The 15,234-nt window shown below is 48.5% G+C and overlaps 1 protein-coding gene across 2 annotated transcripts in view; it reads left to right on the forward strand.

Annotated features, from left to right (window-relative positions):
• LOC125457908 (glutathione hydrolase-like YwrD proenzyme) overlaps positions 1–15,234 on the forward strand; it is a 108,374-nt gene that overhangs the window by 60,580 nt on the left and 32,560 nt on the right. Inside the window, exon 12 of one of the 2 annotated variants that reach the window (XM_059651213.1) lies at positions 12,803–13,261. The exons of the other annotated variant lie outside the window; for it this stretch is intronic. Within the exon in view, the coding sequence (XP_059507196.1) occupies positions 12,803–12,912 (110 nt within the window). The 3' untranslated portion in view covers positions 12,913–13,261. Of the gene's footprint in view, positions 1–12,802; positions 13,262–15,234 lie in introns of those variants that run through there. 2 annotated transcript variants of the gene reach the window in all.

Raw genomic sequence — 15,234 nt, forward strand, 5'->3', positions numbered from 1 at the left:
TCACTGGCAACACGTTCCAGGTACCCACCACCCTCTGTGTAAAGAACTTTCCACGCGTATCTCCCTTAGACTCTCACCTTGAAATCATGACCCCTAGTAATTGAGTCCCCCGGTCTGGGGAAAAAGCTTCTTGCTATCCACCCTGTCTATACCCCTCATGATTTTGTAGACCTCAATCAGGTCCCACCACAATCTCCGTCTTTCTAATGTAAATAATCCTAATCTACTCAACTTCTCTTCATAGCTAGCGCCTTCCATACCGGGCAACATCCTGGTGAACCTCCTCTGCACCCTCTCCAAAGCATCCACATCCTTTTGGTAATGTGGTGACCAGAACTGTACACAGTACTCTAAATATGTCCGAACCAAAGTCTTATACAACTGTAACATGACCTGCCAACTCTTGTATTCAATACCCCGCCCAATGAAGGAAAGCATGCCATATGCCTTCTTGACCAGTCTATCAACTGCGTTGCCACCTTCAGGGTACAGTGGACCTGAACACCCAGATCTCTCTGTGCATCAATTTTCCCCAGGGCTTTTCCATTTTCCTCTTGAATTGGATCTTCCAAAATGCATCACCTCGCATTTTCCTGGATTGAACTCCATCTGCTATTTCTCCACCAAACTCTCCAATCTGTCTATATTCTGCTGCATTCTCCGACAGTCCCCTTCACAATCTGCTACTCCACCAATCTTAGTCTCATCTGCAAACTTGCTAATCAGACCATCTATACCTTCCTCCAGATCATTTATGTATATTGCAAACAACAGTGGTCCCGACACAGATCCCTGTGGAACACCACTGGTCACAGTTCTTCATTTTGAGAAACTCCCTTCCACTACGACTCTCTGTCTCCTGTTGCCTAGCTCGTTCTCTATCCATCTAGCTAGTACAACCTATACCCCATGCGACTTCACTTTCTCCATCGGCCTACCATGGGGAACCTTATCAAATGTCTTACTGAAGTCCATGTGTATGACATCTACAGCCCTTCCCTTATCTATCAACTTTGTCACATCGTCAAAGAATTCTATCAAGTTGGTAAGACATGACCTTCCCTACACAAAGCCATGCTGCCTATCACTAATAAGCCCATTTTCTTCCAAATGTAAATAGATCCCATCCCTCAGTATCTTCTCCAGCAGCTTCCCCACCACTGACGTCAGGCTCATCGGTTTATAATTACCTGGGTTATCCTCACTACCCTTCTTAAATAAGGGGATAACATTGGCAATTCTCCAGTCCTCCAGGACCTCACCCATGCTCAAGGATGCTGCAAAGATATCTGTTAAGGTCCCAGCTATTTCCTCTCTCGCTTCCCTCAGCAACCTGGGATAGATCCCATCCAGACCTGGGGACTTGTCCACCCTCATGCTTTTTGGAATACCCACCATTTCCCCCCCCCTTATGCCGACTTAACCTAGAGTAAGCAAACATCTATTCCTAACCTCAATATCCGTCATGTCTCTCTCCTCAGTGAATACCGACGCAAAGTGCACATTAAGAATCTCACTCATTTTCTCTGATTCCTTGCAAAGTTTCCCTCCTTTTCCCTTGAGTGGGCCAACCCTTTCTCTAGTTACCCTCTTGCTCTTTATGTACGAATAAAAGGCTTTGGGATTTTCCTTAACCCTGTTTGCTAAAGATATTTCATGACCCCTTTTAGCCCTCTTAATTCTTCATTCCAGATTGGTCCTACTTTCCCAGTATTCTTCCAAAGCTTTGTCTGTTTTCAGTCGCCTAGACTTTATGCTTCCTTTTGCTAGTCTCACAATTTCACCTGTCATCCATGATTCCCTAATCTTGCCCTTTCTATCCCACATTTTCACAGGGACATGTCTGTCCTGTACTCTAACCAACTTCTCTTTAAAGTCTCCCACATATCAAATGTGCATTTACCCTCAAACAGCTGCTCCCAATCCACATTCCCCAGCTCCTGCTGAATTTTGCTATAGTTGGCCTTCCCCCAGTTTAGCTGTCTTCCTTTAGGACCACTCTCGTCTTTGTCCATGAGTATTCTAAAACTTGCAGAATTGTGATCACTATTCCCAAAGTTATCCCCTAGTGAAACTTCAACTGCCTGGCCCCTTCCTGAGTTGGACCATTTACATACTGCTCTATTGCATACTGATTTATTACCTATATCGTTGGTGTCTATATGCACCATGACAGCTGGCTGTTCACCCTCCCCCTTCGGAATGTCCTGCAGTTGATCTGAGACATCCCTGACTCTTGCACCTTGGAGGCAACGTACCATTCGGGAGTCTGATTCTCGACCACAGAACCGCCTATCTACTCCCCTTATAATCAAATCCCCATGACTATAGCCCTTCCACTCTTTATTCCCGCCCTTCTGTACAGCAGAGCCAGCCACGGTGCCATGAACCTGGCTACTGCTGCCTTCCCCTGGTGAGCCAACTCCCCCAACAGTATCCAAAACGGTTTACTTGTTTTGGGGGGAGATGACTGTGGGGACACCTGCACTGCCTTCCTGCCCTTTCTCTGCCTTTTGGTCACCCATTCCCTTTCTTCTTCAGCGATCCTAATCTGCGGTGTGACCAATCTGATGAATGTGCTATCCACAACTTCCTCAGCGTCGCGGATGCTCTCAAGTGAGTCCATCTGCAGCTCCAGAGCCGACATGCAGTCTAACAAGAGCTGCAGCTGGACACACCTCCTGCATGACATCAGCTGCGTCCCTGAGCTCCCACATTGAGCAAGAGAAGCACAACACGAGTCTGAGGTCTCCTGCCATTTTTACTCTTAAGCTCGTCTTATTCCTACTATAATATCAAATAATAGAGAAATGAAATGAAAACATTTTTACCAAATCACTCTAGTTACCAGCACATGATTAAAAAAAAGAAAATCTTACCTTATCAACACACCACAGAGTCTTTTCAGTGGAGGAGGGTGGGTGGGAGACACTACACGTGTCGTGTGTCTTGGGTTTAGCCACTGCCAAAATATATCAGTTTACTCACCTTCCCAGAGTGCAGTTCCACTGCTCCCATTCAGCTCGGCTGCCAAAATGAAGAACTTACCTTCCCAGCAGCCCCCTGGTCCTCGGTCTCACCGCTCCCACTCCCGCTGCTACAAAAATGGAAGCCGCTGTTTCCCCAAGGTAGGTCTTTTAAAATGAAAAGCTCATCTTCCCAGCAATCCCCTCGCACTCTCTCCCGACTCTCACTGCCGAATGCTGATTCAATATTTCAGTGCTTACTACTGGTTACCCCGAAATATAACAGAAAACGTCGTGCAATTCTATTCATGTGATCAGCACTAATTATTTAGCATTCAGCCTCTTCAGCGCTGAAACTGTACATTTTCAAGTGTGGCTTCTCTCTTCTTTAAAATTGAATTGTTGGTGATTTAATGAAACTTTTTTCTTAAAAAAAATCTCTGCTTTTTCACATTCTCCATCCTATCTTACCATGGAATCATAGAACATAGACTCCCTACAGTGCAGAAACACACTATTTGGCCCATTGAGTCCACACTGACCCTCTGAAGAGATTCCAAACCAGACCCATTCCACTGCAGATAGCATGGCTAATCCACCTAACCTGCACATCTTTGGACTGTGAGAGAAAATGTGCACTGACACAGGGAGAATGTACAAACTCCACACAGATAGTCACCATGATTGGAATGGAACTCAGGTCCCTGGGACTATGGGGTTGCAGTGCTAACTGCTGAGCCACTGGGCTGCCCCATCTCTATCAGGCTTTTGGTAGATGGTCTAGCCCATAATTAATGCTTTTAGGTTTAATTTCTGCATGTATTTACTGAGGATGCTTCAGTCTAATCAGTCAAAGTATGATGCCAATGTTGGTTAGCTTATGTGTTCCACAGGAGTGAGCTGTGAACTGGAACAGTTGTCATTGACAGTATGTAGCGGCACATAGATTTGTAGTCAGCTCTAAGTGTAAGAAAGAGAGGATGTTTTCTACACTAGATAACACTGAAACTGGATGAACACAGCAGGCCAACCAGCATCAGAGGAGCAGGAAGGCTGATGTTTCAGTTCAAGACCCTTCTTCAGAAATGGGGGAGGGGAAGGGGATTCTGAAATAAATAGGGAGACAGGGGGAGGTGGATAGAAGATGGATAAAGAAAGAGATAGGGTGAGAGGAGACAGACGGGTCAAAGAGGTGGGGATGGAGCCAGAAAAGGTGAATGTAAGTGGGGAGTTAGGGAGGGGATAGGTTGGTCCAGGGAGGGCAGACAGGTCAAGGAGGCGGGATGAGGTTAGTGGGTAGGAGATGGGGGTGGGGCTTGAGGTGGGAGGAATGGTTAGGGAGGCAGGGATGAGCTGGGCTGGTTTTGGGATGCGGTCGGGGAGGGGAGATTTTGAAGCTTGTGAAGTCCACCTTGATACCATTGGGCTGCAGGGTTCCCAAGAAAAATATGAGATGCTGTTCCTGCAGCTTTCGGGTGGCATCATTGTGGCACTGCAGGAGGCCCAGGATGGGCATGTCGTCCAAGGAGTGGGAGGGGGAGTTGAAATGGTTTGCAACTGGGAGGTGCAGTTGTTTGTTGCAAACTGAGTGAAGGTTTCCGCAAAGCGGTCCCAAAGCCTCCGCTTGGTTTCCCCAATGTAGAGAAGGCCACAACGGGTACAGTGGATACAGTATACCACATTGGCAGATGTGCAGGTGAACATCTACTTGATGTGGAAGGTCATCTTGGGGCCTGGGATGGGGTTGAGGGGGAAGGTGTAGGGACAAGTGTAGCACTTCCTGTGGTTGCAGGGAAAAATGCCAGGTGTGGTGGGGCTGGAGGGGTGTGTGGAGCAGGCAAGGGAGTCATGGAGAGAGTGGTCTCTCCGGAAAGCAGATAAGGGTGGGGATGGAAAAATGTCTTTGATGGTGGGGTCGGATTGTAGAAGGCAGAAATGTCAGAGGATAATGAGTTGGATTCGGAGGTTGGTTCAAGCCCACCGACTCCCACAGCTTCCAAGAATATGCCTCCTGTCACCCACCTTCCCGCAAAAAGGCCATCCCCTATTCCTAATTCCTTTGCCTCTGCTACATCTGCTCCCAGGATGAGGCATTCCAATCCCGTACATCTCAGATGTCCTCGTTTTTCAAGATCCGCACCATCCCCCCCACAGTGGTCGAGAACGCCCTCGATCGTGTCTTCCACATTTCCTGCAACTCATCCCTCACAGCCCCCTGCCACAATCACAGTGTAAACAGAATCCCCCTCATCCTCACGTACCACCCCACCAACCTCCGAATCCAACACATCATCCTCCGACACTTCCGCCATCTGCAATCTGACCCCACCACAAAAGGCATTTTTCCCTCCCCACCCTTATCTGCTTTCATGTGGGACCACTCTCTCCGGGACTCCCTTGTCCGCTCCACACTCCCCTCCAGCCCCACCGCACCCGGCAGTTCTGCCTATAACCGGAGCAAGTGCTACACCTGCCCCTCACCTCACCCTATCCCAGGCCCTAAGAAGACCTTCCACATCAAACAGATATTCACCTGCACATGTGCTAATGTGGTATACTATATGTGCTGTTCCCATTGTGGCCTCCTCTACATTGGAGAAACCAAGTGGAGGTTTTGGGACCACTTGGCGGAACACCTTTGCTCAGTTTGCACCAAACAACTGCACGTCCCAGTCACAAACCATTTCAACTCCCCCTCCCACTCCTTGGATGACATGCCCATCCTCAGCCTCCTGCAGTGCCACAACGATGCCACCCGAAAGCTGCAGGAACAGCATCTCATATTTTTCTTGGGAACCCAATAGTATCAATGTGGACTTCACAAGCTTCAAAATCTCCCCTCCCCCGACCGCATCCCAAAACCAGCCCAGCTCGTGCCCGCCTCCCTAACCATTCCTCTCACCTCAAGCCCCACCCCCATCTCCTACCCACTAACCTCATCCCTCCTCCTTGACCTGTCAATCCTCCTTGGACTGACCTATCCCCTCCCTAACTCCCCACCTACCCTCACCTTTACTGGCTCTAACCCCGCCTCTTTACTAATCTTCTGGAATTTTTTGAGGATGTATCTATGAAGATGGACAAGGGAGAACCAGTGGATGTGGTGTACCTGGACTTTCAGAAAGCCTTTGATAAAGTCCCACATAGGAGATTAGTGAGCAAAATTAGGGCACATGGTACTGGGGGCAAAATACTGAGTTGGATTGAAAATTGGCTGGCTGACAGGAAGCAAAGAGTAGTGATAAACGGATCCGTTTAGGAATGGCAGGCAGTGACCAGTGGCATTCCACAAAGTTCGGTGCTGGGACCGCAGCTGTTTACAATATGTATTAATGATATAGACGAAGGCATTAAAAGTAACATTAGCAAATTTGCTGATGACACAAAGCTGGGTGGCAGAGTGAAATGTGAGGAAGATGTTATGAGAATCCGGGGTGACTTGGACAGGCTAGGTGAGTGGACGGATGCATGGCAGATGCAGTTTAATGTGGATAAATGTGTGGTTATCCACTTTGGTGGCAAGAACAGGAAGGCAGATTACTGTCTCAATGGAGCCAAGTTAGGTAAAGGGGAAGTTCAACGAGATCTGGGTGTTCTTGTACACCAGTCAATGAAAGCAAGCATGCAGGTACAGCAGGTAGTGAAGAAAGCTAATAGCATGCTGGCCTTCATCACAATAGGAATTGAGTATAGGAGCAAAGAGGTCCTTCTGCAGCTGTACAGGGCCCTGGTGAGACTGCACCTGGAGTATTGTGTGCAGTTTTGGTCTCCAAATTTGAGGAAGGACATTCTGGCTATTGAGGCAGTGCAGCGTAGGTCAATTCCCGGAATGGCGGGACTATCATATGTTGAAAGATTGGAGCGACTGGGCTTGTATACTCTTGAGTTTAGAAGGATGAGACGGGATCTGATTGAGACGTATGAGATTATGAAGGGATTGGACAGTCTGGAGGCAGGAGGTATGTTTCCGTTGATGGGGAGTCCAGAACCAGAGGACACAGTTTAAAAATAAGAGGTAGGCCATTTAGAACAGAGTTGAGGAAAAACTTCTTCACCCAGAGAGTGGTGGATATATGGAATGCTCTGCCCCAGAAGGCAGTCGAGGCCAAGTCTCTGGATAGTTTCAAGAAAGAGATAGATAGAGCTCTTAAAGATAGTGGAATCAAGGGTTATGGGGATAAGGCAGGAACAGGATACTGATTGTGGATGATCAGCCATGATCATAATGAATGGTGGTGCTGGCTCGAAGGGCCGAATGGCCTACTCCTACACCTATTGTCTATTGTCTGTCTGTCTTCCCTCCACCTATCTTCTCCTTTATCCATCTTCTATCCGCCTCCCCCCTCTCCCTATTTATTTCAGAATCTCCTTCCCCTCTCCCATTTCTGAAGAAGGGTCTCGACCTGAAATGTCAGCTTTCCTGCTCCTCTGATGCTGCTTGTCCTGCTGCATTCATCCAGCTCCACACCACGTTACTTTGATTCTCCAGCTTCGGCAGTTTCTACTCTCTGTGTGACAATTTTAACCCTACTGCGAAGCCTCTTCTAAGGATGCCCACCTTAAAAATGTTACCCTCCGCCCTCTGGAAACACCTCAGTGTATCCCTCTCCCACTGCAACCCTCTTGTGATCTCTTTAACCCTGAAACTGCTTGACCCTCCCTAAAGCAAACCAGGTACTACAACCACAGCACCTTTCTGAGTACCTGCCTCTGGAACTAGATCATCCCCAATGGACTACAGTCTACATTTAAGCCTTCCCAATTTGGCCCTAACCAGGACTACTGCTACATTCAGAACATTGATAGCTTACAGAAGCATTTCTCCCTGTGACTCCTGAAACACACACTCGCTGCAATGCGCCGGCATCTCCAGATGCTACAATTCAACCTACCCCAGCTCAGAGCCTCCCTCTCCCAGACCTGCAAAGGACCTCCCCTGCTTTTAACCCTTCGTAAGATCCACAACCTGAACTCACAATTCTACTCGGCTTTATTGGACACTAAAAACCAAAAGTACTTTAAACTTACTGGTGCCTGCCACCCTACCCAGGAGCTTTCTCAACATATGCCCACCGCCATTGGCCAAGTGGCCACCTTCGGAGCGCCACTGGTTTCCATGTATGACATCACATCTGCCACCGCCGGGTACGCCACTTCCGGTATAGCCAATGCCATCGACACCGCTGCTGATACCACTACCTCCGTTTCTGAGCCCAACGCAGACTTTGAGGATGCCGCTGGCACTAACATCCAAAATCTACTGGCCCACGTTGCTCCGCCTACGGCTGATGTCTCTCCGCCCACCGCCGACGTCTCTCCACACCCCGCCATCTCTCCGCCGAACACCGACATCTCTCCGCCCACCGCCGACGTCTCTCCACACCCCGCCGACATCACTCCACCCACCGCCGACGTCTCTCCACACCCTGCCGACATCTCTCCGCCAACCACCGACATCTTTCCGCCCACCGCCAACATCTCCCCGTCCACCACCGACATCTCTCCGCCCACCGCCGACATCTCTCCGCCAACCACTGACATCTCAACGCCCACCGCCGACATCTCTCCGCCCACCTCTGACGTCGTTCCGCCCACCATTGACATCTCTGCACCCACTACCGACATCACTCCGCCCACTGCCGACGTCTCTCTGCCCAACTCCATCATCTCTCTGCCCATCACCAACATCACTCCGCCCACCGCTGACGTCTCTCCGCACCCCGCCGACATCACTCCGCCCACCGCCGACGTCTCTCTGCCCAACTCCATCATCTCTCTGCCCATCACCGACATCACTCCGCCCACCGCTGACGTCTCTCCGCACCCCGCCGATATCACTCCGCCCACTGCCGACATCTCTCCACCAACCACCGACATCTTTCCGCCCACCGCCGACATCTCCCCGTCCACCACCGACATCTCTCCGCCCACTACCGACATCACTCTGCCCACTGCCGACGTCTCTCTGCCCAACTCCATCATCTCTCTGCTCATCACTGACATCACTCCGCCCACCGCTGACGTCTCTCCGCACCCCGCCGACATCACTCCGCCCACCGCTGACGTCTCTTCGCCCACCGCTGACGTCTCTCCACACCCCACCGACATCTCTCTGTCCACCGCCGACATCACTCCACCCACCGCTGATGTCTGTCTGCACCCCGCCGACATCACTCCGCCCACCGCCGACGTCTCTCCACACCCTGCTGACATCTCTCCGCCCACCGCCGACATCACCCTGCCCACCGCCGACATTACTCTGCCCACCACCGACATCACTCCACCAACCTCTGACGTCTCTCTGCACACCGCCGACATCTCTCTGCCCACCGCCGACATGACTCCGCCCACCGCTGACATCTCTCTGCCCACTGCCACGTCACTCCGCCCACCACCTCCACAGCCAGCAGCTCCAGAGGAGACTGTAGCACCCAGCCCTGCCGGGTCTTCACCATTCCCCCAGACCTCCCCCTGACTGAGGACGAACGGTTAATCCTGAGTAAAGGGCTCATCTTTGTCCCCCTCCACCCAAACACCAACAAATACAACTCTCATTTGGACATTGAGCCGTTTTTCTGCCGGCTCCAACTCTGCATGTACTTCTTTAACCGTGAGCCTAACTTTCCCTCCACTGACCCCTTCTCCCGCCTCCAACACACCCCCTTCTCCTGGACATCACGCCAAGGCCTCCTGCCCTGTCTTGACCTCTTCATCTCCAACTGCCGTCAAGACATTGATTGCCTTAGCCTCTCCACCCCCTCACCTGCTCCAACCTCTCCCTAACAGAATGTGCAGCCCTCCGCTCCAATCCCAACCTCAACATAGAACGCACGGACAAGGGAGGCACAGTTGTAGTATGGCACACTGACCTCTACATTGCCAATGTCAGGTGCCAACTCTCCAGCACCACCTCCTACCACCTCCTTGATCATGATTCCACCTCTGACCACCAAACCATCAGAACCCATACCATCCATAACCTCATCACTTAAGATGACCTCCCACCCACAGCCTCTAGCCTCTTCATTCCCCAATCCAACACCGCCCGTTTGTATCTCCTTCTCAAAATCCACAAACCTGACTGTCCTTGTTGAATCATTGTCTCCCCCTGCTCCTGCTCCACTCAACTTATCTCCACCTATCACGACTCCATTTTCTCTCCTTTGGTCCAGGAACTCCCTACCTATGTCTGTGACATGCTCTCCATCTCCTCCAAAACTTCCGATTCCCTGGTCTCCAACACCTCATCTTTACCAGGAACGTCCAGTCCTTATACAGCTGCATTCCCCATGCAGATGGCCTAAAGGCCCTCTGCTTCTTCCTGTCCGCAGGCCTGACCAGTCCCCCTCTGCTGACACCCTCATCTGCTCAGCCAAACTCGTCCTCACCCTAAACAACTTCTGTTTCAATTCTTCCCACTTCCTACAGACAAAGGGGGAGGCCATGGGTACCCGCATGGGTCCAAGCTATGCCTGCCTCTTTGTAGGTTACATGGAACAATCCCTCTTCCATAGCTACACTGGCCCTAAACCCCACCTCTTCCTCGGTTACATTGATGACTGTATCGGTGCCGCCTCATGCTCCCACGAGGAGCTTGAACAGTTCATCCACTTCACTAACTCGTTCCACCCCAACCTCAAGTTCACCTGGACCATGTCTGATACTTCTCTCACCTTTCTGGACCTATCTGTCTTCATCTCTGGCAAACACCTGGAAACCGATATCCATTTCAAGCCTACCGACTCCCACAGTTACCTCGAATACATGCCCTCTGACCCACCTTCCTGCTAAAATGCCACCCCCTGTTCCCAACTCCTTCGCCTCCACCATATCTGCTCTTGAGATGAGGCATTCCACGCCCGGACTTCCCCGATGTCCTCATTTTTCAAGGACCACAACTTCCCCTGCACGGTGGTCAAGAACGCCCTCGACCATGTCTCTCGCACTTCCTGCAAATCATCACTCACACCCTGTCCCTGCAATAACAACCCAAGCAAAATCCCCCTTGTCCTCACGTACCACCCCACCAACCTCCGAATCCAATACATCATCCTCCAACCCTTCCACCGTCTGCAATCCGACCCCACTATCAAAGGCATTCTCCCTTATCTGCTTTCTGGAAGGACCAATCTCTCCATGACTCCCTTGTCCACTCCACATGCCCCTCCAGCCCCACCACTCCCGGCAGGAAGTGCTACACCTCCCCCCTCAGCCCATCCCAGGCCCCAAGAAGACCTTCCACATCAAACAGCTGTTCACCTGCACATGTGCTAATGTGGTATACTATATGTGCTGTTCCCATTGTGGCCTCCTCTACATCGGAGAAACCAAGGGGAGGCCTGGGGACCGATGGTGGAACCCCTACGCTCGGTTTGCAATAAACAACTGCACCTCCCAGTCACGAACCATTTCACCTCCCCCTCTCACTCCTTGGATGACATGTCCATCCTGGGCCTCCTGCAGTACCACAGTGATGCCACCCAAAAGCTACAGGAACGGCATCTCATATTTCGCCTGGGAACCCTGTAGCCCAAGGCTATCAATGCGGACTTCACAAGCTTCAAAATCTCCCCTTCCCTGACCACATCCCAAAACCAGCCCAGTTTGTCCCCGCCTCCCTAACCATGACATAGATTACATAGAACATTACAGCACAGTACAGGCCCTTCAGCCCTCGATGTTGTGCCGACCTGTCATACCGATCTCAAGCCTATCTAACCTACACTATTCCATGTATGTCCATATGATTGTCCAATGACGACTTAAATGTACCTAAAGTTGGCGAATCTACTACTGTTGCAGGCAAAGCATTCCATTCCCTTACTACTCTCTGAGTAAAGAAACTACCTCTGACATCATTCCTCCTACCCAAACCCCCACCCCCATCTCCTACCCACTAACCTCATCCCACCTCCTTGACCTGCCCGTCCTCCCTGGACTGACCTATCCCCTCCCTAACTCCCCACCGACATTCACATTTACTGGCTCCAACCCCGCCTCTTAGATCTGTGTGTCTCCTCTCCACCTGTCTTCTCTATCCATCTTCCATCTGCCTCCCCCTGTCTCCCTATTTGTTTTGGAAAACCCTTCCCCTCCCCCATTTTTGAAGAAGGGTCTTGACCTGAAACGTCAGCCTTCCCGCTCCTCTGATGCTGCTTGGCCTGCTGTGTTCATCCAGCTCTACACCTTGTTATCTCAGATTTTCCAGCATCGGCAGTTCCTACTATCTCTGTTTTCTACACTGTTGACCGTAAAAGTCCTGGACAATGTGTACTTTGCTGGCTTGTAAGTATCGCTTTGACACAAGCCAATCTATTAAGTTATTACAACATTTCCTGATGCACATATTTTTGTGATATTTCAGAAAAACTTAAGCCGTTTTCCCAGTTTTCAGCTCTTGGTAAAGAGCCAGTCACTCTCGAATCCTACTCAATATGCAATTTAATAAACATTTCCTTTCTTTATTGTAACCATTCCTTTACAATGTATCACAGCATTGACAATGTAAGACATTATGATGGTAATTATTAGCAAAGATGTTGCAGCCTTTTTAAAGAGTGTTGGCAAATAAATGATATGGAAGGAGATCAATTTATCCTCAATAAATCGTGTTGTTTTGCAATTCATTCTCCACTAAATGAATGTTTTGAATTCTTGGTTTAAAACTCAATTTTTTTGAATGTCTGTTTACAATTCCTCAGTTCTTTTTGCATTGCATATCCTGCAACAGTCAGCTTAAATGGTATTTTCTGATAAGGCACTGACTCATTTTTGTTCTCCTGTAGACAGCAAGCTGGTTCTGCTAATTTGTCCTCATGTTAATATTTATTTACAAGGGTTATATATTGCACACTTGCACCTACTAACCCAGCCATCACGGTTTAAGTCTGTGTTTCCCACGATCGCAGTCAGAAGTCACACGACACCAGGCTATATTCCAACATGACGCAGTGTAGAGCTGGATGAACACAGCAGGCCAAGCAGCATCTTAGGAGCACAAAAGCTGACGTTTCGGGCCTAGACCCTTTTGTTTCAAATCATAAGCTTTTGGAGCACGGCCCCTTCATCAGGTGAAGCGACTGTTTGGTTTCTTTTCACAAAGACTCCACGGCAAAATCCAAGCCTTGCTGAAAGCCCTACGAAGAAAGCATTCAGGTGTGCTGAAATAAAAATGAAACCCTCACACTTTGTAGAATTAGAAGGCTATCACACAGCACAGAGGCAATTTGGGATTTTGCCCATAGGTTAATTGATATGGACCGTATTTTGCCAGAGTCTGGAATTAATTCTTTGCATGAATCACCCGTGCCAAGATCGCCAACAACTTAATCTGATGGATTAATCCAATAAAGTTTTATGGAGTATTTCATTGATCAACTCGCTTCCTTTCACACAGCTTAAAGTTGAAAAGGCTGTTGGCTTGATGTTTATGTTTTTGCACATTTCCCTGAACTCATCACTGGCAAATTAACCTTTCAGTCAGAAATTGTCCCACACCCATTTCCTATCTGTTTCTATCGATAACAACTCTTCTGTTCTTTTGTTATTAAAAGACTAAATCTGGTTATCAGATGTACAAAATGTAGAATGTTTCTATTTCCTTCTTTTTCCCATACTTGGCAACTCAATTGTTACCATCAGGTGCCAATGGCGTATAATGGTAGAGTTCCCTGGTACATTTCTAGGATTTTGTATCTGACATTATCTGTTTGTTTAGCTTGTGTACTCTTTATCAATCAGATGTGCATCTTTTTAGTTGTATTTTTAGCTTTTGACATGTCGGCTGAGCAAATTGTCTATGCAACTTTGAGACAATGAAGACCAGGTGAGAGGGATTGAAGGCCAGCCATTGAATGATGAAGCAGAGTCAATTGGCCAAATACATTCATGTGCCTTGTGATCTTCAAATTCATGTTTTATCACCTGTTACTATCATCATTCAATGGTATTAATGCTTGTGAACACTCTGATGAGAAACACCAGATTTTTAAAGGCATAAAATAATATCTTGATAGGGCGAACTGCAAATCCTCCCAATTTCCAAGCCTTATCATGTTTACCAGATTGATTCCCAGGAAGGCAAGATGACATATGAGGAAAGACTGGATTGACTGGGATTGTACTTGTTAGAACAATGAGAGGGGATCTCAGAGAAACGTATAAAATACTGATGGGAGTGGTCAGGTTAGATGTTGGAAGAATGTTCCCAATGTTAGTCCAGAACTAGGCGTCACAATCTAAGAACAAGGGGTAAGCCATTCAGGACTGAGATGAGGAAGAAGCTGTTCACTTGGAGAGTTGTGAGCCTGTGAAACTCCCCTACAGGAAGTCATTGGGGCCAGTGTGTTACGCATATTCAAGATGCAGCTGGACGTGGCCCTTGTGGCTAAAGGGTTCAAGGGATATGGAGAGAAAGTGGAAATGAGATAAAGAAATTGCATGATCATCCATGATCATATTGAATAGTAGAACAGGCTCGAAGGGTTGAATGGACAACTCCTGCATCTATTTTCTATGTTTCTGTGTTTCAAGTCAAGTTTCGCTTGTGCCTTTTCCATAAGTTTATTCAACAGCCTCTCTCACGAGACTACATCAGTGCTTATAGAGTAGCTTAAGTCAGCTATTTTATACGGAACTACAACTCTCTTTAGCAACCTCAATACCATCATCAAATAGTACTTCAATATCTCTTAATCTTTTAGGTTTCCTCACTACTTTGTGATTTACAGTAATATTCAACCGTCCTATATCCTATATTCAAAGTCCTATACAACTGCAACATGACCTGCCAACTGTTATACTCAATACCCCGCCCAATGAAGGAAAGCATGCCATATGCCTTCTTGACTACCCTATTGACCTGCGTTGTCACCTTCAGGGAACAATGGACCTGAACACCCAGATCTCTCTGTTCATCAATTTTCCCTAGGACTTTTCCATTTACTGTATAGTTCGCCCTTGAATTTGATCTTCCAAAATGCATCACCTCGCATTTGCCCGGATTGAACTCCATCTGCCATTTATCTGTCCAACTCTCCAGTCTATCTATATTCTGCTGTAATTTCTGACAGTCCCCTTCACTATCAGCTACTCCACCAATCTTAGTGTCATCAGCAAACTTGCTGATCAGACCACCTACACCTTCCTCCAGATCATTTACATTTATCACAAACAACAGTGGTCTCAGCACAGATCCCTGTGGAACACCACTGGTTACAGGTCTCCAATTTGAGAAACTCCCTTCTACTACTACGCTTTGTCTCCTGTT

This window comes from Stegostoma tigrinum, chromosome 14 (genome assembly GCF_030684315.1).
Source record: "Stegostoma tigrinum isolate sSteTig4 chromosome 14, sSteTig4.hap1, whole genome shotgun sequence".
Classification (NCBI taxonomy): Eukaryota; Metazoa; Chordata; class Chondrichthyes; order Orectolobiformes; family Stegostomatidae; genus Stegostoma; species Stegostoma tigrinum.